This window comes from Patagioenas fasciata, chromosome 1, assembly GCF_037038585.1.
Source record: "Patagioenas fasciata isolate bPatFas1 chromosome 1, bPatFas1.hap1, whole genome shotgun sequence".
Lineage (NCBI taxonomy): Eukaryota > Metazoa > Chordata > Aves > Columbiformes > Columbidae > Patagioenas > Patagioenas fasciata.
The window spans coordinates 2,300,297-2,327,794 of NC_092520.1; the positions used below are offsets into that span (position 1 = coordinate 2,300,297).

General features: G+C 46.0%; 2 protein-coding genes across 2 annotated transcripts in view; one reads left to right on the forward strand and one right to left on the reverse strand.

The window, feature by feature from the left end:
• PPME1 (protein phosphatase methylesterase 1) overlaps positions 1-5,535 on the reverse strand; it is a 32,276-nt gene extending 26,741 nt beyond the window's left edge. Inside the window, exon 1 of the mRNA XM_071812968.1 lies at positions 5,320-5,535. Coding sequence (XP_071669069.1) covers positions 5,320-5,417 — 98 coding nt within the window. The 5' untranslated portion in view covers positions 5,418-5,535. The remainder of the gene's footprint in view (positions 1-5,319) is intronic.
• A 1,325-nt stretch (positions 5,536-6,860) lies between these two features.
• C2CD3 (C2 domain containing 3 centriole elongation regulator) overlaps positions 6,861-27,498 on the forward strand; it is a 47,963-nt gene continuing 27,325 nt past the window's right edge. Inside the window, exons 1-18 of the mRNA XM_071803625.1 lie at positions 6,861-7,025; positions 7,108-7,356; positions 8,859-9,016; positions 9,599-9,789; positions 10,224-10,444; positions 11,257-11,389; positions 12,402-12,524; positions 14,626-14,770; positions 15,149-15,306; positions 16,305-16,496; positions 16,873-16,985; positions 18,739-18,857; positions 19,554-19,676; positions 21,710-22,165; positions 23,089-23,240; positions 24,410-24,653; positions 25,364-25,547; positions 27,037-27,217. Of these exons, the coding sequence (XP_071659726.1) occupies positions 6,938-7,025; positions 7,108-7,356; positions 8,859-9,016; positions 9,599-9,789; positions 10,224-10,444; positions 11,257-11,389; positions 12,402-12,524; positions 14,626-14,770; positions 15,149-15,306; positions 16,305-16,496; positions 16,873-16,985; positions 18,739-18,857; positions 19,554-19,676; positions 21,710-22,165; positions 23,089-23,240; positions 24,410-24,653; positions 25,364-25,547; positions 27,037-27,217 (3,230 nt within the window). The 5' untranslated portion in view covers positions 6,861-6,937. The remainder of the gene's footprint in view (positions 7,026-7,107; positions 7,357-8,858; positions 9,017-9,598; positions 9,790-10,223; positions 10,445-11,256; positions 11,390-12,401; positions 12,525-14,625; positions 14,771-15,148; positions 15,307-16,304; positions 16,497-16,872; positions 16,986-18,738; positions 18,858-19,553; positions 19,677-21,709; positions 22,166-23,088; positions 23,241-24,409; positions 24,654-25,363; positions 25,548-27,036; positions 27,218-27,498) is intronic.

Sequence of the window (27,498 nt, forward strand, 5' to 3'; positions counted from 1 at the left end):
CATAAGCCACACTCCTATTTTTCTGTGTAATTAATCACATTCTCTTGTGGTGGCCTGACTATAGAATCTTGCACTTGTTTGTATCAAACTGCATCCTGCTAAGCCTAAACTTAGCCAAGCCTAAATTAAGCTTAGGTAGAAATAAATTACATGCACAGAGACGAGATGCAAGCAGAAATGTAGCACATAAGCTGAACAGAGGGGCAGAGTCATACCTCTAAAAGAAGCCCAAAAAAGGCCAAAACAACAGTTCTGCTGACATGTATGAATTAATTTATCATCTGCAAATGGAGATGAAAGAATCTTTCCAGTCCACAGGTGTGTGAAAGCCCCTGTTGAAGTTTCACATCCAGTTTAGGGCTGCTGTCCAAAAATCAAATCTAGCTTAGATGAGGACAGCTCTGAGATCTTTGGGGGAGAGGAAAACGTAAAAAGAACAAAGCATTGAGTTTACAGACTGATCAGGTTCAGAGACAAAGGTCTAGATGACGGTGACACCTAAAAACCAACAGCCACCCTGATCTCCTGAGGGCTCCATCAGCAACCAGAGACAAATAACAGAATCACAGAATCATTTTGGTTGGAAAAGCCCCTCAAGATCATTGAGTCCAACCGTTCCCCCACCCCTGTCCCTGCCCCATGTCCTGAGAACCTCATGTCCGTCTGTCCAACCCTCCAGGGATGGCGACTCCAGCACTGCCCTGGGCAGCCTGTTCCAATGCCCCACAGCCCTTTGGGGAAGACATTGTTCCCCACATCCAACCTCAACCTCCAGCCCCTTCCCTTTCTCTCAACTCGCTGTAGCACCTCCAGGGCTTTCTTGGCACGATGGGCCCAAAACAGAGTTTGACCCCTTGCAGTCCTGACATTTGAGCACGTCGACTAAAAACCTAAGCCAAAGCTTCTGCTGCTCCATCTTCAGACAAGCGCTGGAGCTGTCCTACACACCACCCTACCCACATGAGAAGGACCTTCAATATCTATTTAAAAAGCCAGCTCGCCACCCTGCAGATCTCCTTTCCAACTCTCCTTTGTGACAACGGTCACGGAATTTTCTACAGCACAACAGCTTCACCTCACCACTATGTGCACTTTGCTGTCTCCATATTCCACTTCTTCTTATCTCCTTTTTATCACGGAATCACAGACTGGTTGGGGTTGCAGGGCCCTCTGGAGATCCCCCAGTCCAACCCACCTGCTCACGCAGGGTCACATAGCAGATCACACAGGATCCCAGGTGGTTTGAATGTCTCAGAGAAGGAGACTCCACATCCGCTCTGGGCAGCCTGGGCCAGGCTCTGGCACCTCCCAGCAAAGAAGTTTCTGCTCATGTTCACATGGAGCCTCCTGTGTTTCAGTCTGTGCCTGTTGCCCCTCACCCTGGCGTTGGGTACCACTGAACAGAGCCTGCTCCATCCTCTGACACCCACCGTGAGATATTGATCCCATCAATCACATCCCTCTCAGCTTCTCTTCTCCAGCCCAACAGCCCCAGCTCTCTCAGTGTCTCCTCATCACAAAGATGCTCCAGACCCCTCAGCATCCTTGTGTCCCTCCCTGGACTCTCTCCAGTGATTCCTTGTCCTTCTTAAACTGGGGAGCCCAGCACTGGACCCAGTTCTGCAGATGAAGCCGTTCTCACGTCAGAACCGCAGCGTCTCACACAACGAGAGCGTCGCCCGTAAAGGGATTTACTCCACGTCAGAGCAGTAACACAAAAATACAACCGTACCGTGCGACTACAACGCGATTCTGAACAACTCCCCGCTGCTTCGAAAGGGAAGGACGGGGGAATTCTTGATCCTGAACCGCAACGCTGGATTTCACGTCAGCACTTTCAAAGTATTTCAAAGGGAAAAAATATATATATTTTTATAGTATTATAGAAACAAACTTCCCTTCATAATCATTTCCCCAACAGCGTTCAAAACCTCCCCTGAAGATCGGCAAGATAGGAAGCATTATATAAATTACTATATAGGATTGCTACTAACAATCACTGCATGAGCGTAAATATTAGCGAACTCCAAAAATACCCCACAGGCATAAAGCACAAAATCCATTTAAAAATCCCTGAAAATGCTCCATTTGTTTACCTGCCATGAGTAAGCGAAGCAAAAAATATCATGGGGGTTTAGTCAGCACCTCGTTAAGTTAGTACTTTAATAGCCTTTACTTTTGGCTGGTTTTCTAATAAACATTATCAAAAGGATGGATTTTCGGCAAAAAACAACACTAATGTGGAAACACGGATCACCCCATTCGCAGGAAATTAATATTTGGCTTTTTATTTAATGTAGAGACACTCGCCTTTGGGAAATACCTGATCGGAGCTGACACTTGTGGCAAGACAAGCTGCAAAATGATTGTCATCCTCTTTAAGGCCACCTGGACACCAATGTTGGAAGGTTTTCTATTTATTATTAAAGTGAATTTTTAACTGAACAAGCAATGTCATTAAGCTTTGTCAGCGACCTGTCTACAGTGCACAAACTCACTATAAAGTCCATTCAAAATAACACAAAACAAGGGATGAAACTCTTAAGTCAAAGAGGAGAAAACAAGAGGAAGAAATAAAACTTCATCTCTTCACCTCAAACTGAAAAATTGTGCATTCGCAAGATTTTGTATAACAGAAGGGTTTGCTTGGTTAACTCTTGTTCTGAACGGAGCCAGCATCGTTAAATAATACAATTAACATTTAACACAGCCTGGTGTGCACCATGGAACCTTCAGCACGCTCCTGTGACATACGAGATGCTCCACACCACAAACGGGTGAACAAGTGGTTTAGTGACTTGCTTATAACCCCAAAATTCAACCCAAGGTCAGGAAACAAGAGGCCATGAGTCCCAAATCCCAATTCCAGATAACCAGGCAGAAGTCCTGAGAGAGAGCAACCCCCTCAGAAATAACTCAAAACTGCTTCTTTCTAATTTGTGTGCCTATTTCTATACTAATAGTACTAATTAATCCGTAAATACAACCTTTTTTAAACATTTCCATGAAGCTTAGCTTTAAAATAATTCATATTAAAATACGTATTTGATGGAGATCTGTTGGTATTAGCTCACATAACTACTTCAATTGTATTTTATCTACCTAAATATAATATAAAGAATAAGACACGAAATAAACATTTTAAAACAACAGTTTAAAATAGAGGAGAAATATTCCTCACCCATCCGCAAATATCTAAACGGTTTATTTCGGTCACACTGGAGTAGCTGCTTTATTCCTTATTTTTTCTAGTAATCTGATTTTGCACACCAAGGCAAAGGAGATTTCCTGTAGGAATTGCAGGATATTTTTATCCTCCAAACAGAGCGCTCGGTACCGTGTAGCGCACACCTGGATCTCGGAGGCTCCTCTGAAGGATCAATCCCTTTGATAAAAGCTCCAAAAATCGGCGGTGTGGATCGTGACAATCAGCTACGTATGGAAAGTCGCAAAACGAAAACGCGTTTTCTCCAGATTTAATAAAACCTCCGCGTTTCCGCCGTTCTGCTTAAATCTGCATTTCACACAGGGCTGCCGAACTGTTCCGTTCAGCGTCCTGAGCTCAACATCTCAGCCTGAGCTCTCGTGGTTATTTCCAGCTCCCTTTGCTTTCTCTCAGCAACCATAACTTCCCCCCCTATAATTCAGCCGTAAGTTAATCTTGTTCTCCTCTTATCTGCTTGGAAAACAAGCTTCTCCCTCACACCTTTAGAGCTGAAAATGCTCAATTCTCCATGAAGCCACCCCATTTTCTCCCTCTGACTCATCACTAGGGAATAAAGCTTTTGCTGAGGTCGTTCCTGTCCGCTCAGTCCTTTTTAGTCACCATCCACGCAGCAAAACACTGGTCAACCTCCTCTCAGAGTTTCCAACACACGTTCTCGCTCCTGTTTCAAAGATTTGACATCCGTACCAGACTATCCCAGATTTTCCGTCATCTGAAGCAGGGATTTAAGTCACCTGGCAGAGCTCACCTATTATACAGCTCCATGTAAGTGTTTGCTGCTGAGAAATAACATTTTAATATACTTTTCTCCCTCGGCTACGCTTTCATCGGCTTGGAGGTGCCACTTAAATAAATCAAGACGCATTGGATCGTTTCTTCAAACACAGATGGGAAAAGGACTTGGAGAAAAGGGCTGGAGAATCCCGCACCCAGTCTGGGGGCCTCGGTGGCCTCTCGCATCACGTCACAATTCAGAGAGACCCACCACATTACCAGTCACCTCCATTGAGCTGCCACCCCCTCACAAAAAATCCCTTCACTCTGAACCCCCCCAGCAAACAGCACCCACTTTTCTCCCTTTTCACCCTTTCCCACCCTCAAGTTCTCCCTCCCACAGCCCCTCGAACAACCAGCACCCCCACCCCCAAATATCCCAGTCCCTGAGCCCCCCAGCAGCAAGTAAATCCCAAAGGACACCCCCAGCCCCACTCAGGACAAAGTACCCACACAAGGGTGGCCCCTCTCCTCTCTGCCACCACCTTCCAGCAAAGAGGCCCCTAACCCCCCCCAAAAATGAGCATCCCCTCCTGACAGACCCCCAACAATGAGTATTCCTCCCCTGCAGGCCCCAAACAATGAGGACCCCTCCTCCAGATCCCAAATAACAAGCACCTCCTCCCTCCAGACCCCCCAATAACAACCATCCCATCCCTCCATATCCCAAATAATGAGCATCCCTCCCTCTATACCCCAAATAACAAGCATCGCCTCCCTCTATACCCCCTAATAATAAGCACCCACTCTTCTCCAGAGCCCAAATAACAAGAAGCTCTCCCTCTATACCCCCAATAAAAAGCAACCCCTCTCTCTATACCCCCAAAAATGAACACAGCTCTTCTCCAGACCCCAAATAACAAGCACCTCTCTCTATAGATCCCCAAGAACAAGCGTCACCTCCTTCTATACCCCCCAATAACAAGCACACCCTTTCTCCAGACCCCAAATAATGAGCATCCCCTTCCTCCACACCTCAAATAGTGTGCACGCCCTCCCTCCATACCCCCAAGAACAAGCACCCTTCCCTCCAAACACCCCAATAACGATCACTCTTGCCTCCACACACCCCAATAATGATCACCCTTGCCTCCATACACCCCAATAACGATCACCTCTCCCTCCACACACCCCAATAACGATCACCCTTCCCTCCATACACTCCAATAACGATTCCCTCCCCATCCCCGCCAACGAGACCCCCATGCTCACAGCACCGAGCATCCCTCCCCCGCCGCTGTCAGACTCTTTCCAGTCCTGTCCCCCCGTCAGCCCGACCCTCCGGTCCCCTCAGCCGCCCCCGCCCCTCCTCCACCTACCCCATGCGCATCTTGGAGCCGGACTGGCCGCCGCCACCGGGCAACGGAGGCCGCGGTGGGAGGCGGCCCAGGTGCAGCTGCTTCTCCAGGGCCGACATGACGATGGACAAGGCGCCAACGTACAAGGAGACACCGCGAACCCTCGGCCCGGCCCTGCCGAGCGCCCCGGCAGCCGCCAACCGCCGCCCCGCCGGAAGCTGCCTCCCCGCACAGCGCCGCCGCGCGGCACCTGCGCCGTGATCCCGTGGCCTTCTGGGAAATGTAGTTCATGATCCGCAAGGTGCTACGGGGGCGCGGTGCATGCTGGGAGTTGTAGTCCCGGAAGTGCGGCTCTGCTTTGACAGTGTCCCACAGCAGCTTCGCTGCTGAACTGAGGGAGTGCGGTCTGGATGAGCGGGTAGTGAGGTGGACTGGGAACTGGCTGAAGGGAAGAAGCCAGAGAGTCGTGGGCAATGGGGCAGAGTCCAGTTGAGGCCTGGATCCAGTGCAGAGCCTCAGGGGGCAGTGCTGGGGCCGGGATTATTCAATATATTCATCAATGACTTGGATGAGGGAACAGAGTGACTGTCAGCAAGTTTGCTGGGGACACCAAGCTGGGAGGAGTGGCTGACACGCCAGAGGCTGTGCTGCCATCAGAGACCTGGACAGGCTGGAGAGTTGGGCGGGGAGAAATGGAATGAACTAGAACAAGGGCAAGTGTAGAGTCTTGGATCTGGGCAGGAACAACCCCAGGTTCCAGTGTAAGTTGGGGAAGGAGCTGTTGGAGAGCAGTGCAGGGGAAAGGGAGCTGGGGGTCCTGGGGCCAGCAGGGTGAGCATGAGCCAGCACTGGGCCCTTGTGGCCAGGAAGGCCAATGGTACCTGGGGTGGGTTAGAAGGGGGTGGTCAGTAGGTCAGAGAGGTTCTCCTGCCCCTCTGCTCTGCCCTGGGGAGACCACCCCTGGAATATTGTGTCCAGTTGTGGCCCCTCAGTTCCAGAAGGACAGGGAACTGCTGCAGAGAGTCCAGCGCAGCCACCAAGATGCTGAAGGGAGTGGAGCATCTCCCGGGTGAGGAAAGGCTGAGGGAGCTGGGGCTCTGGAGCTGGAGAAGAGGAGACTGAGGGGTGACTCATTCATGTTTACAGATATATAAAGGGTGAGTGACAGGAGGATGGAACCAGGCTCTTCTCGGTGACAACCAATAATAGGACAAGGGGCAATGGGTTCAAACTGGAACACAGGAGTTTCCACTTAAATTTGAGAAGAAACTTGTTCCTGGTGAGGGTGGCAGAGCCTGGCCCAGGCTGCCCAGGGAGGTTGTGGAGTCTCCTTCTTTGCAGACATTCAAACCCACCTGGACACCTTCCTGTGGAACCTCAGCTGGGTGTTCCTGCTCCATGGGGGGATTGCACTGGATGAGCTTTCCAGGTCCCTTCAACCCCTGATATTCTGGGATCCTTGGGGGCGCGTCCCGCTCCCGCAGCCTTCTGGGAAATGTAGTCCGCGCCGCAGCAAGGTGCTGTGGGGCCGCGGTGCATGATGGGAGTTGTAGTCCCGGAAGCGCCGCTCCGCGTCCTCTGAGGGAGCGTCCCGCTCCCGCCCAAGCGGCGGTTGCCGGGCGGCGCGGCCTGAGGCGGGATGCGGCAGAAGAGGCAGAGGCCGCTCGCCCCGGCGGCGGGGGACTCCCGAAGGAGGGGAATTGGGACACTCCCTGGCGGGAAGGAAGGTTCGTGGTGTGAGATGAGGGAGGCGGCGGGGGTTTGCGTCCTGCCAAGACGCTGACGCCTCTCGGTCCCTTGTCCCCGCAGGTGTCGGCGACGTTCCCGCTTCCACTGACCTGCCGCCGCTGGTGGAGGGCCCGCTGCGCTGCTTCCTCCGCTGCACCGTCTCCCGGGTTCTATGGACGGTCCCCAGGCCGCCCGCCGCCGCCCTCGTCCGCCTGAGGTGGTGGGGAGAGACCTCGGACGGGACCGTGTTCCAGCCGGGCCGGCCCGGGAGCAGCACCGCCCGCTACGCCGTGCGCTGCGGGCCCCGGCAGTTCAGCGCGTACCTCACAGGTACAGCCCGCGGGGCTGCGGGGACAGCGGCTGAACGTGGGCCAGCGTGTGCACAGGTGGCCAAGAGGCCACCAGCATCCTGGCTGGGACCAACACTGGTGTGGCCAGCAGGCCCAGGGCAGTGACCATCCCTGTGCTGGGACGTGGGGAGGCCAAACTGTGAATCCTGGGGGCAGTTTTGGGCCCCTCATGCCAAGAAAGGCCTTGAGGTGCTGGAGTGAGCTGAGAGAAGGGAACGGAGCTGGTGAGGGGCTGGAGCACAAGGGTGATGGGAGCGGCTGAGGGACCTGGGGGTTCAGCTGCAGAACAGGAGCTGAGGGGGAGACCTTCTGATCTCTGAGCTGCCTGAAAGGAGCTTGGAGCCAGGGGGGGTCGGGCTCTGCTCCCCAGGAACAAGCGCCAGGAGCAGAGGAAAGGGCCTCAAGTTGCACCAGGGGAGGTTGAGGTTGGATGTGGGGAACAATTTCTTCCCCAAAGGGCTGTGGGGCATTGGAACAGGCTGCCCAGGGCAGTGCTGGAGTCACCAGCCCTGGAGGGTTGGACAGACGAAGATGAGGTTCTCAGGACATGTGGCAGTGCCAGGGTGGGGGAACAGTTGTACTCTATGATTTTGAGGGTCTTTTCCAACCAAAATGATTCTGTGATCGTATGACAACTGTGAAAGCTGAGGGGTTATTTCCTTGCAAGGTAAGCACAGGCCAGTTTTCACTTTTTTAGATGGTCTTCTTGACTTAGAAACATTTGGATCTCAGTCTGGAATTGCCCACATCAGTCTCACTCGTAGTCAGGTTTAGCACTCAGATCTGCAAAGTGTTGAAGTCTCCTGTAGTCCCTGTAGTGTCAAGATCTGATGATTTTAGTGTTATACATATCATATTAAGCAGACATTTCAGAGTTCTAAGGGTGTGAAGAGTGAAAAGATAGTCAGATGAGTTTATAGTGTTGCTAAGGTACTTAGTGAAAGATCTGCAGGAAATTAATGCAAGGGGATGTCTAGAGTCTGTCCGTAAAACCTGTGTCTGCCCTTGCTACTGGTAGAATAACAGAACAGTTTGGGTTGGAAGGGATGTTCAAAGCTCCCCCAGTGCCACCCCTGCCATGAGCAGGGACATCTTCACCAGCTCAGGTTGCTCAGAGCCCCGTCCAGCCTGGCCTGGGATGTCTCCAGGGATGGTTCATCCACCACCTCTCTGGCCAACCTGGGCCAGGCTCTCACCATCCTCAGGGACAACGGTTTCTTCCTTGTATCTAATATAATTCTGCCCCCTTTCATTTTAAAACTGTTACCCCTTGTCCTATCCTAAGTAGTCCTTTTGTGGTAATCTTGTACTTATGTAACACAATTTATTATCAATATAACATTTCTTTACCTGGTGCCTCATTAACATGATTTCATGATATGACATCGTTTTAACCTCTGACATCTCTGTCATTGTAACAAAAACATTTTAACTGTCACCATGTTGCGTGAGACTGAGTTAAGCTGTTCCTAATTTTGGCAGATATGGGTGTGCTTGTCCTGGAGGTAATGACCAAACTTGACCGTCTTCCACTCGGCAAAGTGCAAATCACCGGACTGTCCCAGCTCTCTCCCAGCCATCCCATTAAAGGCGTTTTCAGCATCGTTTCACCAACCTCTGATAAACTAGGAGAGCTGCAGGTAGTCCTTATGTCTTTGTTCGTTATTATAAATTGTACTGCGCTAACGCTTGCTGGTGTGATCAGGTGCTGGGATCGAGCTTTGCTGTGTTGGCCGCAAACCTGGTCCCTGTCCAAGGCATTTGTGAGCTCAGGTAGCAAATGAAAAATTGATACTGATGGTGTCAACTCTTTTTGGTTTAGAAGAATGCGTGGTATTGGTAGTTCAGCTTGAGAAATTGTAGTCTCTAGGCTGAGAAGGTTTTAACAGCGGATTTGAAAACGGATATGCAGTTCTAACACTTCTCCACAGCCTCACTGGACTGAAATCATGGATGATTTTGAAATCTGGGGTTAAGAAGGTGCTGTTTGGTTTTGCAGCCCTGGCTCTGGACAATTTCTGCTGAACAATAGTTGCCTGTGATTTGAAAATGTGGAATGTGAAATAAGCAGCTCTAAAGATGTCAGAGTTTTATGATGTTACACAACTGTATATAAACTGTATATAAACCCAATAGTTTTCCATAGCGTGAAATGTAAAACTGAATAGTGCGTGTTGCACTTAATTAAGAACGAAGTTCTCTTTTCACATTCTGTCTTGCAGGTCTCACTAGCCCTAGAACCTCTGCCAGAACTGTACGACACCAGCAGCTCTGTCCCAACCCCAGATGCAAGTTTAGATATCGCTCCTGCGCAGGGAAGCAGCAAGTCCCAGTTTCTTGCTCCGTCACGGCAAACACGGGTGACGATCGCTGACCGAGGGTCCGCGAACAGTAGCAGAGCCACAAGTCCCAGGTATGTTTTTTCCCTGTGACAAAATCCTGGTTTATTTTGCATTTCACGCCCTTTTTCTTTTAGGTTGAATGGCTCTATACTTGTGAGTTAAGGAATACTTGATAATTTTGAATGTGTGTTTTAGATGAAATCCAGAACATTCAGCATTTCAGAGCTTACAGGGACAGTTTCTCATCTGATATAAATTTGCATCCTATATTAGTTTAGTTCAGGCTATGCCAGTTGACACAGGAGGTGCCACGTATCTTTTCCTTACAGCTCAACTCTGTCTCTGATGATCTAAGTGGAAGATAAGGGAGTCATTGATGTGTCATTTCTTTCTGGAACGTCTACTGAAGGGGAGCAGCTGCAGTGCTAGGGAGAATATGAAGTGGTTTGAATCCCTTTATCCATCCGTTTCAGTTGTTACTGAAATAATGTTTCATTTTTGTCAGTAGAGGAAAGGACCATTTGCTCCTTCGAGAGAACTCTGAAAACATAAAGGACGCTCTTCCTGCTTCTCATCGCCGTCAGATTTTACCAGAGGAACATTTGAAAGCGAATCCTTCGAAGCAGCAAGTCTCATTTCTCGCCAGCACCGATTCGGAAGCACCTGCTAGGACAAACACACGGGTCCTCTCTTTGCATAACCCGGCTACACAAGACCTGCTTTCAGGTTTGTATCCGATTGCAATAATCTTTTAGATTTCACAATAAATAGTCCCTATAGTCTATAAAAAATTAAGGAAAAGGGATACTTTGCACGCTCTCACTGTATTTCAAACAGAAAATGATAACTAAAAGGTCTTTACTTAAAAACTACTGATTTAGTCTTGTTGGAAGGTGGTTTAAAACACGCTGCCCTTGCAGTGTGTGTGATCTCTGGTCTGGAGGGGTAAAAGAAAACAAGCTTCACAAGCTCTTTAATCGTCGTCACGTCTTCCGAGATGTCTGTCACAGGTGCCACACGTGTAGATCTTGAGAAGGTTTCTATGTCATTGGCATTTTCAGATGGAAAACCAATTTATTTTCTGTCACTTGCATCTCTTTTTCGATGACAGACATCCTGGACTGGATTCATACAAGCATCAAAGTAGAGCGTGTTTTCGTACGCGTTGTCTTTTGAGTGATTTTTTTAATATTTGCAGAGAATGCTTAAAATTAGACTGCTCTTGAAACATCCTATGGTGACAAGCTACTCTTCCATAAATTAATCTTGTTGCTGTATCTTAATAATGCCCCTCTCATGCCTGACAGTGTGTGCAGATGAGTTATTTATCCATCTGATGGAGAATTACTCTGACTCGCTGCCAACTGCACTACCTGATTTATGGTGTGTAGCACACGTTTAATCTCCAGTATGTCAAGATCTCTTTATAACAGCACAAAACAGAAGTTTCCTGACTAGCTGGCGCATTTATTCTGTTTATACATTGCTTTTAAATTGCATTTGGATGCTGAAATTGAATCCTTCTGCTTATTTCTCAGCTCTTTTAGACCAAGGCAATAAACTCCGTGATGCAATGGTTGTTTCTGCAATGAAGTCCAGCCCGGACATGGAGATCGAACTGAATGAAGTGCCTCGTTTTATAGAGAGAGACGATTGCAAATCACCAGCAAAGTGAGCTTGGAAAAGGGGGGGAAGTCATATTAAGTTCTAAATTATAGATTTTGAGACCTTAACAGGAAAACTTGAAATACTGAGATTCGTGTGATATATTTCGTTCAAATGGGAAATTAATTTCTACTTGTGAATAAAAGCCTGCAGTTTGTGTCTTGATTTTAATCATCATGTAGTAAACCTTGATTAGGTTGTTGACTTTAATTTTTGCAGTGTATTTGTATTTAGCACAGAGTTATTTGACAAGGAAATATTAAAAGCTGATAAGGAATAAGAGTATGGTAAAGAACATAGCGAATGAAATGTTACTTGATCACAGAGAACAGGTTTTTGAAGAAATATAAGTAATTAGTGACATAAATTGAGTACTTTTGCATATTCTAATTTGCATCTCTGGGTGCTGGAATACCCATGAAAATTTGCCTTTCCAACTATGTTCTCAGAATCAATATCTTCTTCCATATCATCTTTCTTAGCAGATTGGAGAAAAAGATGTGTCCCTTTTCAACTTCTAAGCCCACCTTTGTTTAGTACTGGGCTTAGTAAATGTTCTCGATTCAGTGAAATTGCAATTTAGAAGCATTAAGACAAATGCCTGTTTTTTACAAGAGAAACTTCAATTCTTTGTTTTTGGAAAAAGATTCACGATATCTTTTGTTCCACTATAAACCAGAAAATAATATCATTGTCTTGTCAATGATGCTGCTGCAAACACTATTTAAGTTGTTTCTCCTTGAACTATTCCAATTTGTTTAAAAAGGAAAAATTGGTTGAGCATCATTTATAAACATGTTTCTTGTCTTCCTTGGGCCTTCTCTCTTATTTACAGCAGCTGTGCTTAAACTGCAAGATTGGACCAACCTTTACGGTTGGACTTGATGATTTTAAAGGCCTTTCCCAACCTAGACGTTTCTATAATTCTGTGACACAGCACAAAGTATAAGATTCATCTTGAACATTCCATAATATCTTGATTTTTCCTGCTTTTTGCGCTGCAATCGCTGTTATCCAGGAGCCCAAAAGGCTTCAGCTCAAATTTTATGCCCAATCCTGAAGATCTCCAGCTCTTTGCACCCGAAGTCTCCGGTCAGGACCTGAACTCCGAAGAGAGAGCAATACAGTTACTGTTGGGCAGGTGAGTGCAAAATTGTCCTTATTTATCCACTTTACACTGAAAAATGCCTCTTGACTCCTCAAGTTTTCCACATTTCTGGAAGTGTAACTGGTGAATCGTATGTCCAAGTGATAAAGTGTTTTATACCTCAGCTTGCACTCAAATTTAGTGCGTGACAGCCTGGATAGCTCAAAGTACCTTGGATAAAATTAAGTTATTTAGTAGTTGTAACTGTTGTGTCCTAAACTGTTAAGTACATAAAACAAAAACAGTGTTTCTCTGAAGAACTTGCAGTCTGTAAATTAAGAATAGAGAGAACCAATAGTTATTTTTGGTCTTTCTCATATATTAAATTGACCTTTTCCTCTCATTTTGTGTAGCAAGAACATAAATGATACTTATACTGTGTCCAAATCAGGGTATGAACATGCAGCTTCTGGCTCAGATATGGTTCAGAATTACAGTTCATATGTCTTGAACCCTGCACTTATTTTTTCCTTGTGGTTTATCGCTACCTAAAGCTGAAGTGTTTGCAGATGATAAAAATGGTTTCGAACTCACAGCGCAGATAGAAAACCCTTAAACCAAACAAAACCCAACTTGCCCCAACCATGATCTGAAGATACTTGTATTTAACTACTCAGGCAGAGTTTGTGTTTATTTTTTATTAAACTGTCCTTACATAATATTGATTCCAACAGTTATACAGTATACATAATAAATATTATAGGCAGATATTAACAGATTTGTGGTTGAGTCACCATCCCTGGAGGGGTTGAAAATACACATAGATGAGGTTCTCAGGACATGGGGCAGTGCCAGGGGTGGGGGAAGGGTTGGACTCAGTGATCTGGAGGGGCTTTTCCAACCAAAATGATTCTGTGATTCGGCGATCTGTTTTACGCCAGGGGTCATCACGCTCTGGAACAGGTTGCACAAAGTGATTGTGGAATCTCCATCTTCTGATATACTCAAAATCCAGCTGGATAATTTTCTGATTTGCATCCTCTACCTTTGAGCAGGTGTTGGGTGAGATGATCTCCAGAGGTCTCCTGAACTGTTCTGTGATTCTGTGGGTATATATTCACACACACTTCTTTCAGGTCGAGTCCAGAGATGTTATCACAAGATAGCCCATCAGGTTCATAGAATCATAGAATCACAGAAGGGTTTGGGTTGAAGGGACCTTCCCAACTCCCACAATTCACCCCTGCCATGAGCAGAGACATCTTCACCAGCTCAGGTTGCTCAGAGCCCCGTCCAGCCTGGCCTGGGATGTCTCCAGGGATGGTTCATCCACCACCTCTCTGCCCAACCTGGGCCAGGCTCTCACCACCCTCAGGGCAACAATTTCTTCCTCATGTCTGGCCTGAATCTCCCCTCCTTTAGTTTAAAACCATCACCCCTTGTCCTGTCACAACAGGCCCTGCTCAAAATCTGTCCCTATCTTTCTTCTCAGCCCCTTTGCAGTCCGGAAAGACCACACTAAGGTCTCCCCAGAGCTTCTCCAGCTGAACACCCCAGCTCTCTCAGCCTGTCCTCCCAGCAGAGCTGTTCCAGCCTCGCATCATTCCTGGGGCTCCTCTGGCCCCTCTCCAGCAGGTCCGTGTGTGTCCTGTGCTGAGGACCCAGAGCTGGACCAGCACTGCAGGGGGGTCTCACCAGAACGGAGCAGAGGGGCAGAATCCCCTCCCTCCCCCTGCTGCTCACGCTGCTGGGGATGCAGCCCAGGACACGGGTGGATTTCTGGGCTGCAAGCGCACGTTTCCAGCTCATGGCCAATCTTTCACCCCCAGCACCCCCAAGTCCTTCTCCTGGGGGCTGCTCTCCATCTCTCCATCCCCAACCTGGATTGACACCGGGGGTTGCCCTGACCCAGGTGCAGGACCTTGCACTTGGCCTTGTTGAACCTCGTGAGGTTCATGGACCCACTTCTCAAGCTTGTTCAGGTCCCTCTGGATGGTTTCTGTCCCTCAGGTCGGTCACCTGCACCACTCAGCTTGGGGTCATCTGCAAACTTGCTGAGTGTTCGCTCCATCCCACTGTCTGTGTCATTGATAAAGATGTTAAATAGTAGTAAACTTGCAGCACTAAGTTACTTTTCTTCCTCTGGTGTCCGCAGTGCTGATTTACCCCCTGTGCAGTTCTGGGATCGGACAGGATCCTTTTTGGATTCGCTCTCTCTCGGGAGTGAGGTGTATGACAGTGAACTCAACGATCCCCATTACAACCAGAGTCTGCTAGAGAATCTTTTTTACACGACTCCTGTAAGTCGAGAGCAAAAGGAAGGTGCTAAATATGTAGTTCCTAGGGTGAAAAATCGAAAGTCGGCATCAAAAAACTACAGATTTCAGTCTTAGTGAAGCTTAATAAGCATTAATTATCTTACAGAAGTTTGTGAGAACATTGCTTAATTAATATTATTAAAAGTATCTTATTATAACTACAGAGTCAAGCAGTTGGTTTGGGAATTGCTAGCATTGAGACTTTTTTTTAATACTTCTATAAGTAACTTTGCTACAATTTTAATTGTTTCCGATTATGCAATCTACGAGTTGTTTTTTCTTTCTGCATCATGACCATTATATATCTTTCCTTGCAACAACACTTAACTTCTAATTTTATGTTTGTGATTTCCATTTCAGAAATCTGATTCCAGTTTAAGCGATTTCCTCAGTGATGATGATATTAACTCCCCCAAAAAAGTAACCAAGGCAGAAAGTCTCAAGAAAGCTGATCCTATGAATCCGCAGAAGGATTCTAGCGCCCCTGATCGGGATCAGGTGACAGATACTAAACCCAGGTAAATAGTTACATTAGGTGACTTGTTTCGCAGCATCTCATTCATTATTAAGTTAATATTAGCCAGGATATGCTCCATCATTATCACATAATTCACTGAATAACCATTTTGGGGAGGAATTTTCATGGTATTTCTGGGAATGAAGGAGCATCAGCATCACCCAGAAATTTGCTGTATGTTGTTAAAGAAACTATTGAGACGCAATTAAGTTAAAATCACGGGTTTGCCAAAAATTCCATAAGCCCAATAATAAATTTTTGACCTGTAGAAGCAGAAATGCTAAAACCTAAGTGTGGCTGATGACCAAACTCTTGTCCTTTCTCCTAAAACAATGATCCCTGTGTAACCTTCATGATAAATCAGTCCCTGTGCTGAAAACCAGCAGATTCCACACCAACTTTGTGCAGTTCTGTGGCCTTGTGTATGTAACAGGTATAAAATAACTCGCGTCCTATTATCTTTGTACGATGTCTTTTAATTGTATAAAATGCATATGTGCTTTCCAGGGACAGAGTTCACGTCAGCAGAGCCTTTCTCTGCTGATTTGTGGTCTTTCCTATAGATGTAGTAAGTAAACTTCTATTCTGACCTGATCTTAATTATATTCCAATAAAACACTGTCCCTAAAAATCCAGTTATCAAGCTTTACTTGTACAATACCACTTAATATTAAGGTGTTTTGTATTTTTCCTAATTCAGCTCCAGACTATTATTTTTGAAGCTTTTCTTACAAATGCTGCTATTTTCGCATTCAGGTAAAATTCATATATCCAGAGGTACCAACACAATACCATGCTCTTTTTAATCTGGGATATTATAAGATTTTTGCTACGGTGGCCAGCAAATTATATTTTAAAATATTTTTTTAAAGTGTGTATTTAATGAATTATGAGCCATTTTTAAACACTATCCCACCCCCCTACGGGTTTCTATTCATGTTAAGAATGTCCGTCTTGTCCTGATTCTCGCTTTTATCTCTTCACCCCCTCTCCTACCAGACCGTTTGCTCCTCCAGAAGCTCACACAGAACCAGCTCACGTCGCATCCTTGAGCGTGGACAGGTTGGCATCGCTAGGCCGAATCCACCTGGCCAGAGTCATCATCGACAGCTTGAAAATCCCTCCTGAGAGCATCCAGATCACCCCAAAAAAGAAAGGCTTAATGGGGAAGCCTCCAAGGCCTAGTAAGTGGTAAGGAGGATTATTTCTCACCTCTGAGCTCTTCCCATTTGGCAGGAAATCGTGTGTTGTAGACATCTGAAAGTCAGAGATGTGAAGAATTTCTCCTGATGTGGACTCACTTCAGGCTGTGGGTTTTTTCTGGGATTTAGGGGAGATACAAATGTGCTTTTGCTTGAAAACAAAAGGACTTTCTTTTGGTTTGTGTTTGTTTTGAGGAGAATCCGACGTACATCATCTATCGAAAGAATTCCTAAAAATATAGTTTAATTATTCTAAAAAAAAAGTAGAGCAACTTAATAAATTGTGAATACGAAGCTCACCTGCTACGTCTGGTTTATTAGATTTTTGATGCATTGTCACTTCTAGTCACTTTTTTTATTCATAGTACCTTCTTTGTTGAGTTCCACTTCCCTGTGGGAGCCTCCAAGGATGAAAAAGGACAAATCTCCGTGACAACACAAGTAACTCGAATAGCTTCAAGTAAAGTCACAGATGACAGTAAGAGGATTATTTCCCCCTATGTGTTTAGTTTTGTCAGCCCCTTCGCCTCTTAGAAATTATTTAGTAGCATTTTCTATGTATTTTCTTTGCTGCCTGTGAGTAGCGGCACCTCTGCCATTGTGGAACGTGCCTCTCAGGGAGAAGGAAACCAAACGTTTGGGGGTTTTTTGTTGTTTCCAGGAAGTATTTCTATTGGAATTCTCACATTTCTTGTTCTAAGGACATAACAGCAGGTCAATAAGCCTATTACTTTGTTTCTACATCGAACCCATCGCCTTTCTGCAATAGTTTGAAGGTGATAAAGTCCTTTTAGAAATAGCAGAGCGACTTATATGTCAAAGCAATAATTTTGCAGATGCTGCAGCTTGTCACGTAACATCTGCAAGAGCTCAGAGTCTGCTCGATCCAAGAGATCTTGGTGCTCAAACGAGTAGATATTAAACTCTATTGAGTTTGTACCCCTGAGAACAATTTCTATGGTGTTTCTCTCCTCAGTGAGCAGAGAATGAGCAAAATTCTCTCTGCCCGTTTTTCCCAGCAACCAAAATTCCAGGGTGACTTTCAAACGCCTCTCCCGTGCGGTTATTCATTGACTTTGCGTCTTTCTGGGCGGCGCTTGAAAAATCTGGGCTGTAATTCTCAGTTCTCTTGTATATTCTCCATCTGAAACATCTAAATCTTCTGAACCTTAACTCTTTGTGATGCCAAAACAACACTCTTTGTAATACAAAGATAATACAGCCTCCTGTGCTTCATCTTGTGTAGTTCGATTCTTTGAAATGTAGAAAAATAAGGTGGAAAATAATTTGAAGAAGCTGTCAAGTCAAGCCACTCGTTGTTGTATTTTGTTCCTGAGAACTGTTTTATCTCATTTATTAAAGATGCCCAATGGGAAAAATGGCCCAGACAAACTGTGAAAGTGCTGTGATTCCTCTTAGAGAAGTTTCCTTGTGTCTAAGCCGAGTTTTTGTCATCGCATGGATACTTTATCCATCATGAACAAGCAAAGCACGTTCCTTCCACGCTGCTGTGCTTCTTATTCTTCTCTTTTCTAGACCGAACGCCAAGTCATTCAGTCTTCTCTTGCAGACATTCCTTTTCTCCTGAATTTGCGGTTATTCTTGCAGCTCATCTTGGACTCCCTCAAGATGTCTTGAAATATATTGCTCAAAACGCCACAGGGTTCTCCCACTGCAGAAGGGAAAGTCTCACTGCATGCTAGGATGACAGAGACTCGGTATCAACTGCAACCTTTGGATGCTGTTATAATATTCATTTTATTGTGCTGCCCTCCTGCTATTTCCTGGCCTTAGAGAATGAAGAGCAAGTTTACTTTGGCCTCGGTGTTAATAGATAATGCAAAATGAAATGATTTTGTGCGTAACAGAGCAATCCCCAAGGGGAAGTTTCTTTATATATTGGTTGCTCTTGTGAGGAAGAAAAATAAAATAGAAGGAATTACCTGCAGAGTTGTAACGTCATTTAACCTTGAGAGATTCTTGTTGAGGGTTCCAACGACAGCTCTTCCCCCTTTAGCTCCCTGACCGTGGTGGATGTGTAAACTTTGTCTGTGTGTCTGTCCGTCCTTCTCAGAAGTGCCGTCCCTTTCCCCTCACACCTTCTGACCTTCACATCCCTGCTCACCCTGCAGATTCTCTGTGGGGCCTGAAGGTTTCTCTGTCCCCGATCGAGCTCAAAAGGCAGTTTGGTTGTGAATCCAGGAGCTCACGCGTCTCTATCTCCCTTGCAGCGGTGACGTTTCAGCAGCGCTTTGTGTTCCCGCTGCGTTTCGGTGGGTCGATGACAGAGCACTGGTGGAGCTCTGACCTCACTTTTAAAATCTACATGAGGAAAAGCACGCAGAAAAAGGTACTTTTGTAATGAATTCTTTATACTTTTTGTGTTGAAAAGCTAAAAAAGTCTCGGTATTTCTATTTCTTCCAAATACACAGTGGTGGCGTTTCTGCAGTTTCAACCATCAGAGGCAAAGCAAAGTAACGTAGCTCGACTTCTTCATCAACCATTGCCAGATATTATAAAGGAAAATTACATTATGTGCGGATACTACAAGTTGAACTAATTGCCATTCAGTCTTGTCACCCAACTGAATGATTTTCTGAGTTCAAGGCAAAAAATAAATGTCCTTTCTTCATCTTTAAAAGCGCTCTCTTGAATTATAAGCTTTGGTCTTCGATGAGAACACAGCTCGTTTAGCAGTACAGAATGAACTAATGTGGATGCAGTTGATATCGTTACTCTGCCCAGGGTGAGGGGAATAATGTGTCAAATTGGTGTAACTTGTGCGTTTGGGAAAAAGAAATACGTATATTTCTTTCTGGGACGTTCATTTTTGCATTAATCCGGAACTGGTTACTGGAGGTACTGAGCGAATTTTCCTCAGGGTGATATTTGAAATTGAAACTCAGGGAAACTTGCCTACAAATCCCTGTTATGAAAGTAATAGGAGTGGGGACGCTTCCCACGAGGCTTTTGTTTCACAATATGCACTTAGTTCTTGAAATCTGTCAGAAATCTTCCAAAATTGATGATGCTTTCTGCCCTCAGCCGGTGGCCGTTGGCTCAGCAGCCCTTTCGTTGCGCAAGGTGATCGAGTCTGAGCTGCTCAGTGTCAGCTGTGAAATACCTGTGGAGAAAGAGGGAGATCAGACACAAATTGGACCCCTGAAGGTACGACCGGATCGAGTTTGAGTTAAATGACCTGTTGTTACTCATTTTGGCTGGATATTCTCTCCATTTTTGAATTTTTTTCCTCCTCTTTCTTTTCTCTCTTTCTTTTAATTTGCCAGGTTTCAGATATGAAGGTTTGTAAGACAAATACAACATAATACAAACCTTTTATTTCCTTAATGCTTTGGAGAAATATTTGGAACCTCCCCCAGGTCTAAGGATGTCGCTCTGTAAAGTTTCCCTGGCTGCAGGGTAAACGCTGAGTCAGAAAGCTTTATAGAATAGTTTTGGTTGGAAAAGCCCCTCTAAATCATCGAATCCAACTGTTTCCCCATCCCGGCACTGCCCCATGTCCTGAGAACCTCATGTCCGTCTGTCCAACCCTCCAGGGGTGGTGACTCCAGCACTGCCCTGGGCAGCCTGTTCCAATGCCCCACAGCCCTTTGGGGAAGAAATTGTTCCCCACATCCAACCTCAACCTCCCCTGGTGCAACTTGAGGCCGTTTCCTCTGCTCCTGGCGCTTGTTCCTGGGGAGCAGAGCCCGACCCCCCCTGGCTCCAAGCTCCTTTCAGGCAGTTCAGAGATCAGAAGGTCTCCCCTCAGCTCCTGTTCTCCAGCTGAACCCCCCAGCTCCCTCAACCGCTCCCATCACACTTGTGCTCCAGCCCCTCACCAGCTCCGTTCCCTTCTCTCAACTCACTCCAGTGGTGGAGTCACCATCTCTGGAGGGGTTGAACAGACAGAGATGAGGTTCTCAGGACATGAGGCAGTGCCAGGGGTAGGGAGGTGGCTGGACTCGATGATTTTGAGGATCTCTTCCAACCAAAATGATTCTATGAAAACGTGCGATGTGTTTTCCTGAGTTTATGTTGACAGAGTGTCCCACAGCATCCTCACAGCTGAACTGAGGGAGTGCGGTCTGGATGAGCGGCTAGTGAGGTGGACTGGGAACTGGCTGAAGGGAAGAAGCCAGAGAGTCGTGGGCAATGGGGCAGAGTCCAGTTGAGGCCTGGATCCAGTGCAGAGCCTCAGGGGGCAGTGCTGGGGCCGGGATTATTCAATATATTCATCAATGACTTGGATGAGGGAACAGAGTGACTGTCAGCAAGTTTGCTGGGGACACCAAGCTGGGAGGAGTGGCTGACACGCCAGAGGCTGTGCTGCCATCAGAGACCTGGACAGGCTGGAGAGTTGGGGGGGAGAAATGGAATGAACTAGAACAAGGGCAAGTGTAGAGTCTTGGATCTGGGCAGGAACAACCCCAGGTTCCAGTGTAAGTTGGGGAATGACCTGTTAGAGAGCAGTGTAGGGGAAAGGGACCTGGGGTCCTGGGAACAGCAGGGTGAGCATGAGCCAGCAGTGGGCCCTTGTGGCCAGGAAGGCCAATGGTACATGGGGTGGGTTAGAAGGGGGTGGTCAGTAGGTCAGAGAGGTTCTCCTGCCCCTCTGCTCTGCCCTGGGGAGACCACCCCTGGAATATTGTGTCCAGTTGTGGCCCCTCAGCTCCAGAAGGACAGGGAACTGCTGCAGAGAGTCCAGCGCAGCCACCAAGATGCTGAAGGGAGTGGAGCATCTCCCGTGTGAGGAAAGGCTGAGGGAGCTGGGGCTCTGGAGTTTGGAGAAGAGGAGACTGAGAGGTGATTCATTAATGTTTACAGATATAGAAAGGGTGAGTGTCAGAAGGATGGAGCCAGGCTCTTCTCGGTGACAACCAATGGTAGGACAAGGGGTAATGGGTACAAACTGGAACACAGGAGGTTCCACTTAAATTTGAGAAGAAACTTGTTCCTGGTGAGGGTGTCAGAGCCTGGCCCAGGCTGCCCAGGGAGGTTGTGGAGTCTCCTTCTCTGCAGACATTCAAACCCGCCTGGACACCTTCCTGTGGAACCTCAGCTGGGTGTTCCTGCTCCATGAGGGGATTGCACTGGATAGCTTTCCAGGTCCCTTCAACCCCTGACATTCTGTGTGATTCTGTGTGCGATTTCATGGTTTTGTATGGACACATCTTCTGATCACCCCCTTTACCTTGCAGGTGTCCTTAGAACTCGCGGCTGACAACAAAGACTTCACCCGCACAGCTGCCAGGTCAGCAAGGGCTGCGCAGCCTATCCCAGCTCACGCCATAAGAAGCCCCCGCCTGGAATTTCAGGAGCCCACCAGGGAGAGCATAAATACTGAAAATCCTCACTGCTCAAAACATCACGACTATGAGGATTTGCAGAAGACAGAAGCCACCACCATCAACATGATACAGCCACCACAGACCGTCCCAACCTCTGCAGCCTGTAACCTGACAACACAGTTTGCTGTTTCGCAAGACGATGGGTTATTACTGCATGTGCTGTTGATGGTGCCTGAGGGAAAGGATTTTGTTGTTGAAGACAATTCTTGTAACGTGTATTTAAACTGCAAACTCCTCAGCGCTGAGGAAGCAACGAGATCTTCTGTCATATGGGGCACAACACAACCCACCTTTAATTTTTCTCAGGTGGGTTGTGTGTTTTCTGATTAACCCTGATGGAAATGTGCTATTCCACACTGACAAATATATTTCAAAGATAAGTTTCTTTCATATATGTAGGAACTTCTCTACTGGGCTCTCTCCAGTGTATTACAATTATTTTCAGTATTGGCTGTGTTGCCCAGTTGGCAATGCAGTTCCTCGAATCATCCAAGTAATCGAGACTTCTGAAGCACAAAAGGAAAATATTCAGAAAAGTTGAGATTAAAAGGGAAAAAATATGACTTTACCTTCCTTGCTTCCAATTTGGCAAGAAAACATCTTGTTGATGGCATCCTAATATGTAAATGTGGAATTTTTTGCTTTGTTCCATTGCTCAGTGTTCTTTTTCTTCTCAGTGGATGTATCAGCACAGAAACGTGCGTTACTGTCTGAATATGGACCAGAGGCCTTCCCTGGCAAACAGCAGAAGTTCAAGCATTTAATAACATTATGATTTTGTGGGGTTTTTCTGGACATTTTCCTTTGGAAACATCAGAATGCTCAAATGCGTTTGCTTTACTTTTAACAGTACCCAGTGATTTATTACACTCCTTAGTTTTCAGCTGCAAGGGCAAAATGTGAAACGACATCTGAAAGAGTTGTCTGAAGTGGTTTATCTGTTGTTCAGTAAACGAGCGTTTAAAGTTACAAAGCGATGTTTTTTAAGATAGCAAATGATCTTGTGTTAAAATTTATCTAAATTGCACGTATTTTCCTGACTAGCTCTTTTCCAAGCCTGCCAGTTTTCTGAAGCTTGTTAGGAAAATATACATTTAATTTTTGATTTCTATATCTAAAGAGCTCAATTCTGTAAACTGGAATAGCGTAACGTTACCAGAATTCTCTGTACTTAGCAAATAGCTTCCAGTGTATCCCGTGTAGTGATTCTTCATATTAAACTCTTTCAGGTGATGCCTTTTTCCTTGACTTCCAAACACCTGGAGCGACTGAAGAACAACGTCATGGTTATTGAAGCGTGGAACAAGACGGGAAGCCCTGGCTGTGACAGGCTCTTGGGATTAGTGAAACTCCCTCTGCATCAGTTTTACATCTCGTTCAAGTAAATATCTTTAATTAATATTTATTGGGTTGGGAAATATCCTCAGCGATGCTTGGAGAAAGAACCCGTGAGTGGTGTCTGGGGTTTGCATGGAAAGATTCATAATTATACTCAATAGCAAAGGGCATTTTTGTCCTTCCAAGCTCTGGCACTTTCCTACACGGAGCTGTATATGAGTAAGTTATGCTGTCCACGTATGGAAATACGAGTAGACCATGAGAAATAAAGATACTGCACTGCATCAGGCTTGTGAAAAAGTAGAATGATAAGAGATCAAAATGACCCCACAGGAAATTTAAGCGTGTGTTTCCGTTAGTGATTTTCCAAGGTTACATCGGATTGAGTGGTTTTTGTTCCTGATGGTGCTTGCGTTAGTTGGGACGCCGTGAGTTTGCACAGCACAGGATATCAAAAATATCTCAAAATACTTCACGTTTTAATTGTCTAACCCATTGGGTCCCTCAGGAGCTCTCTGCTCTTTTTGGTTCAGTGTTTTGGCTGCTTGTTCAATAAAATACCAGCTTAAAACAGTTTAAATGAATGGATGTTGTGGACAGAAGAGATTCTAAATGCAAAGGATCGATTCCTTTTGTTTTGGTCAGACTGGTGAGAGGTGGAAATCAGACAGTGCTAGAACTGACTGGCTGCTACTTTTTAAATTATTGGTGTGTTGTTTGTATAATTTTTGTGTCATTTGTGTAATTTTTTCAGTAATCCACCATAGTTTACTTGCATAAATCTTCCAAGTTCAGAGGTTTTTACATTTCTTTGGGAGACTGTCCCTATTCCTCTTATTTTTTCCTGCCCAAGTCCATCCCCAAATGCCCATAACTGCTTCATAAAAATATAATATAGCTCCAGGATATTAATAGGGGTCTTGTTCCAGTTTGTCACCTCACTAATGGATCTCTAGGCTGGGTTTAGCTAAGGCCATGTTAGATTTTGGCAAGCTGGGCTTTCTCTGTTGGAAATAACCTTTCCCATGGATCTGTGCTTTGTGAAGCCTCATGTAATTAAGACTCAAGCCAAATTTTGGAAGAGTGGAGATAAATTCATTTGTAACCGCGTCGATAATCCCATCTAAGTGAGCTCTGCGTGATCGTGTTTGTATTCAGGTGGCTCATTCTCATACTGGAGCATTTTTGTCTCATTCTTTTCATCTTTTCTAGAGATCCAAAGATTTCCCACCTGCTTCTCCGAGCCCAGTACCCGGTGGTCGCCGTGGACAGCTACATGCCCGTCATAGACCTTTTCACTGGCAACACAAGCGGAAGCCTGAGGGTCATTCTGGCCATGGGCTCGGCTGATCAAATAGTGACGCTTCAAAGGCTGAAAAGCGAAGAAGGAGCGGTACCTCCCATCACAAAGCGCCCTTTGCACTCTCTGGACCCTCCTCCTATGAAAACCGCAACGGTATTGCCCACAAAATTCCCATTTTTGCTGTTAGGGACACGTGAAAAGGGTTTTAGCAGTGGGTTCATTAACAGACCAGTGATCCTGAATCTCTTTGGATGCTGTAGCTTATTTTGTAATCAACGATCACGTTCTATGCAGAATTATGTTGTTTGGACTCTTTTCTTAGCAGCTTTCTCTCAGCAGTCTTGACACTATTGCCCTTTTATACCCATGGCTTCTATCTACATGACAAGTGCGGTAAAAATAAATCAGATTCTAGGAAATCTTAATTCTCACAGCCTTATTCTGCACCATACAGGTTTTGTGTTGGATAAAAGGAACTTTCGTGCTTTATAGTGCTGTGGTTTTTGGCTTCTGTGGAGAAGAAGAAAAATTGCTTTCAGGTTTTCGATGTTGCTGTGAACTTCAGGAAGAAAATAGCAGAGAGTGGTTCTGAGTCCATCATCTTGGGCTTCTTAAAATCTCATGTTCCTAATTGTCTTTTACACATTGGAACAGGCTGTGTGGTGGAGTCACCGCCCTTGGAGGGGTTGAAAAGACGCGGAGATGGGGTTTTTAGGGACGTGGTTTCATGGTGGACTTGGCCGTGTTGGTTTAATGGTTGGACTCGATGATCTTAAAGGTCTTTCCAGCCAAAATGATTCAATGATTCTCTACAGTTTCTTAAAAAATCATCCTTTCCATGTGGATTTTCTTTGGTTTTTTAGCAGTTTGCCCAGGAAGGGGAAGAGCTGATGGAGCACGTGTTTGAGATCCAGGTGGAGAGCGTGAAAGGACTCACTCCCTTGCAGTCCACTGTTTGGGGAGAGGCCGACTGCTACGTCCAGTATTATTTCCCGGTTCAAGAGCCTGGTTGTGATGCGCTGCAGGGAACTGAATTGCGTGAGGATGGTAACGTTTTTTTAATAATCCATCCCTACTTAGAGCATTGCTTTAGTTAACTATTATTTAGTAATATTCACTTTGCTTCAATAAGAGGATTTGTATTTCTCTGAGCTTCCGTTGTGCAGCCAACACTTGTTTTTCTCAGAATATCTGCGTACAACTGTGTCGGTAAATTAAAAACCTGCTTGACTGGGGCAGGTGGCAGTTGGATGTGGGTAGGAACAACCCCAGGTTCCAGTGTAAGTTGGGGAAGGAGCTGTTGGAGAGCAGTGTAGGGGAAAGGGAGCTGGGGGTCCTGGGGCCAGCAGGGTGAGCATGAGCCAGCACTGGGCCCTTGTGGCCAGGAAGGCCAATGGTACCTGGGGTGGGTTAGAAGGGGGTGGTCAGTAGGTCAGAGAGGTTCTCCTGCCCCTCTGCTCTGCCCTGGGGAGACCACCCCTGGAATATTGTGTCCAGTTGTGGCCCCTCAGTTCCAGAAGGACAGGGAACTGCTGGAGAGAGTCCAGCGCAGCCACCAAGATGCTGAAGGGAGTGGAGCATCTCCCGTGTGAGGAAAGGCTGAGGGAGCTGGGGCTCTGGAGCTGGAGAAGAGGACACTGAGGGGGGACTCATTCGTGTTTACAGATATAGAAAGGGGGAGTGTCAGGAGGATGGAGCCAGGCTCTTCTCGGTGACAACCAGTGATAGGACAAGGGGTAATGGGTACAAACTGGAACACAGGAGGTTCCATTTAAATTTGAGAAGAAACTTGTTTGGGGTGAGGGTGTCAGAGCCTGGCCCAGGCTGCCCAGGGAGGTTGTGGAGTCTCCTTCTCTGCAGACATTCAAACCCGCCTGGACCCCTTCCTGTGGAACCTCAGCTGGGTGTTCCTGCTCCATGGGGGGATTGCACTGGATGAGCTTTCCAGGTCCCTTCAACCCCTGACATTCTGGGATTCTTTGAAAAAAAGAGAGAGACCTAATTCTGAATCTCTTCACATGGTGCTTTTTTGTTAAAGATCCTGGAGGGCTTCACCAACTCCTCCTGCAAAGGTGCAAGAACAGATTCGCAGGGAATATTAACATTGTGTACAGTTAAATTCCAAGAGAGCTTTGCATCCATAAGCTTTTCAAGGCGCTCATTTTCACGGATACAGCGCGAGAAGACTCGCCTGGTTTAGATTATTAGGGTTATAAAGGAGCATTTAAATTGCACTTGTAGAAAAGGACTCAGTGTTGACTTTGTTTTGAATCACTAATACTTATTTTCTCTGAGAAATAACAGTAATTCATTCCATAGCAACTTCTGGGGACTTCATCAGGTTCCAGCCACATTTAACAGCAGTTTGTAAAAGATTTGTGAAGCGAAACACAGAAAATCAAGCTTTGTGGCGGGAGGATTTATTTGATTACTTCAACTTATCGTCCCTGGGTCCTTCCTCCTGAAGGATTACAAATAGAAAAAGCTTAAAACTCCCAAATCCAACCATTTTTAACCAATTCTGCTTGATTTGCAGGTGTCGAATTGAAGCCGTTTCGCACAGCGACCACGTTGTGTGTCCCTGATCCCGTCTTTAACGATGAGCATCATCATTCTTTGGTGGTTCCTGCTGACGTCCCAATCCAGAGGCTCCTGGTCGGTGCGTTTACAGCACCAGGAGGGGCTGGAGGAGGAATCCAGTTTGAAGTCTGGTGCAGGTAAAGAATAACACCCTATTTGTTTGTAGATATCACAGCAATACAGATAGAAACACGTCTGGGATTGACAAAACTCTCCCTGTGGGATGGATATTAAATAATAAGTGAAAAAATGGTGAGCTCGTCAACATTTGGTGATGAATATCTGCATTTCAGATTGCATTTAAGACAAGTGAGCTTTTTTCCCCCGCAAGGGTGCTAATGACTCTTTTTCTTCTTACACCTTCTCTAGAAAGCGTGTGGTCTTAGTTTGCTTTCCTCCACTTCATTATCTAAAGTAG